The following is a 6,756-nucleotide window of genomic DNA, read 5'->3' as shown; positions in this document are numbered from 1 at the left end:
TTTGTGGTGTTTCTACCTATAATAATGATATAATTACTTTAAAAAAGTATACCTCATGTATACCACAAGAAAAAACCTGTCTGTAATGGAACTATTGCCAGGTAGATTTTGTCGGATAGAAAGCCTGCATTGCTATTGGTCCAATTGAAATCCTTCGTGATTACATTAGTTCCGTTCTCCTTGAGCTCCAAACATGTTTTGAAGAAGGATATAATACTCAGGAACAGCAAGGAGACCATCGCTATGACAACGTACAAAGTGACCTCCGTTTTCTGAGCTTTACACAATGTCGGTTCATCCACTTGGTAAACCTGCCAACATTACATAATATTTAGTGAGGAAATAGCTTTCAATGGCTTTTTATTGATTTGGCAATGTGGGTAATATTTCTTCAGAATCGATTACTTCACACACCTGGGCTCAGATCCTTAAAAGGGCATTATTTGCTTAATGCATACTTGGTCCATATTAAATCGTCCATGAGCTACAAGCTTGTCATTTCATTTGAATCTTTATCAGTTCATTCAGTAATACTCCATCTTTCTCCTTTTAAAAATCTAAAAGCAAGCCCAAGTATAATTAAATCATCTTCTCATAGCATTATATTTGTCCAACAAACTTAACCTTCAGCCATTGTTCACAGTACCAGTCAAAAGCTTGGATACAATAAAACAAAACAGGACTTGCACACAAAATAAGAATGAAGTTCAGAGTAGAGTCAATAAAATAAAAAAAATTATATACTGTATATAAATATTAAACAATACTTGCTAAGAAGTTTTTCAGATCAGATGGCTGAAGTCCAGTTGCAAGATCATCACCACAGTTCACATAATATCAATAGTTCTGCTACTTCTGAGAAGACCCCAGCTCATATGTACAGGAAGGACAAACTGATGGTGAAAAGTAGGAGAGAATGAAATAAAAAAATGATTGGGCAGAGAATAAAGATTAAAGATGGCCAGATGCAATAGACAAGGATGATGTGAACAGTTTTAAGGGATCGGTGTAGAATAATTTGAATTGGTAAATTAATTTGTGAATAGGGGATGTCAAGGTTTGGTAGGTTACAGAAAATGGAAAAGGGAGAAGGCATAGGGAGGTCAAGAGGGTAGAAATAGACTCATTCAAGAGTTACGGTCTCTTAGAATGCACCGGAGGTGAGTAGCAGAGGAGGAAAGAGGGGATAAATATGCTTCAGAAGCAGATCAATGGTTGTCTGGCAGTGTTGAGAAGAGCCGAGGGCTCGAGGAAAAGGAGGGAAAATATGGAGAATGCTAGGGCAGCCTTCTGGAACCCTTATTAAGAGCTCATTTAGTAAGGAGAAATCTGACAAAAAGTTGGCAAAAAGGAACTAGCATTGCACTTTGGTTGTGTGTGTATGTGTGTGTGCGTGTTCTGATAAGGATAAGGCAAAGGAGCTGGAGAGAGAAAAAAGAGAAGTAATCTGTGGGTATAGGACCGTCTTCTTAACCTGGAGGGTAAGGTTTTTAGTGTGATAGCATGACTAAATGTAGAAAGTCTAGAAATTGTCATGAAGTAGCCCCTTGGGCATGTGTATATATGGTCTGCATCTGTTTATCGTGCATATATGTATTTCCATTGGGTGTGGTTCAATGTGCGTGCGTGCGTAGTGGCTAGAGAAGATTATGAATACGTTTGTATGGTAGTGGCTAGGGGTGGTGCATTGTTGATGTAATATAGCACAGTATGGGGGATGGGTGCTGGAGCTACCACTGAGAGGCTTAATTTAAACGTGCTAGGGTGAGTCACAAGATGACTTTGTTAAGACCCAAAATGCAGTGATAAAAGTCGTGGTCATATAAGTAGGCAGGAGGTGCAATCCAAGAGTGAAGGGGGGGGCAGTTAGCTACAAGCTCACTACAATTCAGGAACATGATTGTCTGAGTGCAATGTGGAAAAACAGGTTTTGGGTGATTTCTGGATTTAAATACGGCCACGTTGGACATTTCACTGGTAGTATAGCAGAAGGCTATATTTGACCTCACATGCCCTCATTAGACACAAATGAAGGATTATGAATGTGGGTGAGTCTGGATGAGGGACTTCAGTCCCATTTGAAACTAAAAGCTCTGCTGATTTTATCCTAGTATAGTAAAAAATGTAATTAGTTATTAGACAATCAAAAAAATCAGACACCAAGTATTTTGCATTTTATTCTGTAATACATGACATAAATTATCATCTGGCAAACAGGTATTCAGCATGTGCACATACAGGATATGCCTACTGCAACAGTTTGATATTTGTGGCACAGAAAATATGAAAGGTAAAATAAATAAATAATGCTTCTGACTTTACACACCAACAGCTCTTTAAACATTCAGACAAGCAGGGTTGTACCATTATCATATAACCATAATCATAATCATAAGAATATCCAGTCCTGCATTAAATTCCAATACACAGCAGTAGAGTGTCACTGAGTGACAGATAACAAATACAGTAAAGTAAAAATTAAATGGCATTAAATGACTATAAGAAATTATTTGAATAATTTGTTTGCTTTCATCAGTTTTAGGAAAGTGTAAGGGATCACCAGTAACTCACCCCCCCCCTCCCCACTCAAAGCACATACCACTATGTTGTGTTAGGGTCTCAGCAGAGGCAATTAAAAATATTACTACATATCTCTCTTGAAGAAACTGAAATGGAAAACACACACAAAAATGACCCCATATAAATGACATGGAAGCTTATGGCATTTACAAGGGTGAATTTGCACAAAAATGACTCCCCTGTTAGTAAGATAGTAATAAATACTATCCCATTGGATTAGAAATTTTGACTTGCGTTATTAATAAGAGGAAAGCACATCCTTTTGGAGAGAAAAGTCGATTTCTGACCAAAATACATCCAGTTCTGTCAAATCAAAATATGCCTTAAAAACACTCACAGCAAAAACAGCTTATACATTTAGTTATACACTGGCTAAACCACAAATTCTCACTCCCAGTCATTTTAATACAAGTCTTTGGTCCTTTTCACTCACTGACACAATCATATTTACTGTCTGCCAAATAATGCACAGACTGGTTTGTGATAGAAGGTTTTCCATTTAAATTCTGCTTATTTTTATTCTGATTGTTAGACAAATCAGTGAAACCTCTGCTTAAATACTACGTATGGGGCACTATTCCGTTACAGTTATTGCCCAAAAAATATCGCAATAAAAATTTTGCAGTAACTTTGCTTGGAACTGGTAAAAATAAAAATGATTTAGAAACAAGCAGTAAGTTGTGATTGGTGCTCTACTCCACTACTAGGAGCTGAAAGACAAAGTCTATCAACTTATACAGGTCACATGATGCACTACTTCCAGAAATGATTACAGAAATGATTATTGAATAAGCTGTTATTGAGGATGCACAAACATTTCCTGCATTATGGCAACCATTTAAACTACGAAACAAGCAAGAAACATGTCGACTGAAGCACTTTTGAAGAGACACAATTGATAGCATTTGCAACACAGCGGTGCTATGTACAGTAGCAACAATCCACTCATAGAAGGGGAATCATGTAAATGCATGATTAAAGGGCTCAAGCAAAAACCTTAAACCTAAAAAAACAAGGAAACTATTAAAGGTCAATTAAATGTACTCGCAGTAACTCTTGACCAGAGTGGGTAATTGGCCTTAAAAGGTCATTTCATCCAGGACAGGTACAGTGCTCACACAGTCCAAGTTTTGACAGGTCTGAGAGTGTTAGGGAACCCGGGCGTGCGACAGCTGAGAAGAGGACGGTCTGTCCTGGCCTCCAGCAGTCCTGCCCCCGGGGCTGAGCCAGTCGAGGACATTTGTGAGGACTCTGCAGCCCCAGATATCAGCAGGCAGACAGCACTGCAGCTGCTGTCGCCTAACAGACCTTCTCGGTCATATGGAGAAAAAATGTGTCCAAGACAAAAAGGAAAATAAAGAAGGAAACAGAAAAGTGACTTTCTGGCATATTTCATGCAGAGGGGATCTTCTTTTATATTATGCCCTGGGCATAAAGTTAGCTGAGAATGAGGACAATGCAGTGGGAACCCATGAATATTTTCCCCTCACCTAAAATGTTTGAGATGAAAAAGGTCATACCATAGCAGAGCACAAATGTATCTGCAATGGGCTGCAGGGATTCATTCTAAATGAAGAAGGAACCCACATGTTTGCTCTTAATCAGTTAGTCTCAGTCTTCAAAGACGTTATTAATTGCATCAGGTGTGCTCCTGTTGGGCTGGAAGGAAACCCTGCAGACCAACCTGTAGTCACAGCAGACCAGAGGAGGACTGCCCTCCCCTTCAGTGTAAGACTGCCCTCCCCTTCAGTGTAAGGCTGCATGTTGGTAATTAACATGTTACATATGTCATGTGACATCAGAGATAAAAGTAGATCCATTTCGTGCGAAATTTCTAGGAAATATTGTATCATAGAATTAAAACAACATTTTATCAGAGGCATTGGTTATTGAGTCAACAAATGCGCAGGAAGTAAACACTGATTCATGGGAGCTAAATGTTAAAGCTGATAGGTACATAATGGTAGATAATGCAATCTGAATAAATTAATTTCTAAAGACACTAAATATAATAAATAAATTATAGACTGTGTGCTTACAATTTGCAAAGCATTCACATAAATATGTTCTACAGAGATTACAGGGTTCAACAATAAATAGGTTTGTCAATTATACAGGAAAATCCTTCTGAACTCAATGAATGCTACAATGTCAAGCAAAAAATAAATAAATTACAATCAAATGGGTCTATGGACAAAGCCAATTCACAACAGCAGCAACAATGACAATGAAAAGAAACAAAACAACAAACAAACAAACCAGCAGGCTCTTCACAGGATGATGTCATACACTCGACCGACGCGTCCCAGCCACTCACGCACCGCCTGACGCACTCTGAGGTCAGTCACATGACATGTCAGCTGACTGATGCACGGGAACACGACAGGCTGGAGGCCGATGAAGATGGGGTCTGAGAGCAGTTGGACTTGGTTGAGGATGGTGAGGACCATGTTGGTCCAGGCCTGGATGTACGGAAAGACAAACCAAGTGATGAAACAAAACTAAACAAACACTTCCATAGACGTCAGCATGACATCATTTGTACGATCTAGTTTGTACTTCTGCTGTAATGGATTTTAAAATTCATGTTAACTTCCACCAGCTACGTAAGGAGTTCATCTCTTCCCTTGAGGCGCAGGTCCTCCATCAACGCCCCTCCTACCAAAGCCCCTCTCACCAGACACACAGAGCACTTAGCCCACTCATAGAAATTAAATGACAGTGATGACCACTGAGTGTTTATTATTTGTGTTTATTAAAGAACCCAATAGGGTCACAGATAGTTATTGGCATGTCAAGATAGTTTTGCCGATGTCTTTAAGTATTTTTAAAACATTTATCAGGAAAATATCTAAACATACAGTATATATGATGAGCATAAATGCAGTTCCCTTACTTGTATTTGTGCCTCTGAGTCTCTGAGGGAGATATTATGGGAGCTGGCGGTGGAGCCGGATCGGGGCCGCTTGTCCTGCCGCAGGAGCTCGGGCCCTGCACTGAAGGAGTGACGCATGGGCCCCTGCTCCACCAGCTGCTGGGGCCTCTGGGGCCCCTGTGAGTCCTGCGCTTCCGTCCTCCTCTCTCCCGCCTTGGCCTCCCTCACAAACGCGGCGTGGTTGTGCTGCTGCTTACGCTTCTTGTACTCGATCATCAACTTGGTGATGGTTTTGTCCGTAGCAATGCTGTACAGCTTGTTTCCAGCACTCTCCCACCACTCCTTCTTCCGGCCGGCCGCGCCCCGCCTCTCGGCCCACTGGTGCTGCGCCATGGTCGGGTCCGGCCCGGCCGTAGCCCCGGGGCTCCGCTCCTCCTCCGGAGGTACCTCGGCCAGCTGGGGGCGGAGCCCGTCCTCTGAGGGTGTGCCGTGGCCGGAGGGTCCCCCGGCCGAGGGCGTGGACGTCTCCGACGGGAACAGGGGCAGGAAGAAGAGGGCGTCGGGTCGGGGGGCGGGCTGTTCTTCGATGCCGCTCTCCAGGTCCAGGTGCATCTGGATGTAGTTGTTGCAGAGGTCCGTGCAGAGCTTGTGCATGCGCGTGACCAGCCAGGCCCAGTCGGCGCTGCTGGCCGGTGGCGTGCTGAGGGACGGCACGCGCGCTCGCCACTGCCGCTTCTCACGCCCACGGGGCGGGCTCACCTGCGCCATCTCCTCGAAGATGTCCTCGTCCTCCGACGAACACTGCTCCGACGAGTCCGAGCTGCCCTCCTCCTCCTCGCTAAGGATCTTCTTCACCTGGTCCACTGTGATGTTCTCCTGGTTGACCAGCATGGCGCACAACAGAGCCTGTAGGGCCCAGCAGACAATCATGAGCGTGGAGTCACTAGAAGAGTCTATACCGTCGTTACTATAGAAGCCACTTCACTTTCAAATGTTATCTTTTAAAATACTAATGAGGCCCTGCAGCCTCCAATTATTAGCCAAGATGCCTAAAGAGTCACATTTACAGAAACAATTATTAATTGTCTAATTCAACAAGTCTACATTGACAAATGTAAATTAAAGCAGCAAGGAATGTATGTGCCTGGAGCCAGTTATTATGACCAAGTTCATCATAATAACTGAGCATTAATATCTTCATTCATCCTTGCAAAAATTAAAAGGCTGAATGTCAGGGTGAATTATTCCCTCAATACCAGTTCAGTGAGAATTCACATCATCAGAAAACAGCAAAGAACCAT

At 42.3% G+C, this 6,756-nt stretch overlaps 1 protein-coding gene across 2 annotated transcripts in view; it reads right to left on the bottom strand.

The window, feature by feature from the left end:
- Positions 1-2,159: 2,159 nt before the first annotated feature.
- arfgef3 (ARFGEF family member 3) overlaps positions 2,160-6,756 on the bottom strand; it is a 43,439-nt gene continuing 38,842 nt past the window's right edge. For both annotated transcript variants that reach the window (XM_076973870.1, XM_076973871.1), the window contains exons 34-35: positions 5,477-6,361; positions 2,160-5,042 (exon numbers count right to left, since the gene is read on the bottom strand). In XM_076973870.1, the coding sequence (XP_076829985.1) occupies positions 4,851-5,042; positions 5,477-6,361 (1,077 nt within the window). In that variant the 3' untranslated portion in view covers positions 2,160-4,850. The remainder of the gene's footprint in view (positions 5,043-5,476; positions 6,362-6,756) is intronic.

The sequence above is a fragment of the Brachyhypopomus gauderio genome, chromosome 15 (assembly GCF_052324685.1).
Source record: "Brachyhypopomus gauderio isolate BG-103 chromosome 15, BGAUD_0.2, whole genome shotgun sequence".
NCBI classification, from domain to species: domain Eukaryota; kingdom Metazoa; phylum Chordata; class Actinopteri; order Gymnotiformes; family Hypopomidae; genus Brachyhypopomus; species Brachyhypopomus gauderio.
The sequence above is the reverse complement of the archived record's forward strand: the minus strand, read 5'-3'. Positions and strand labels throughout refer to the sequence as shown.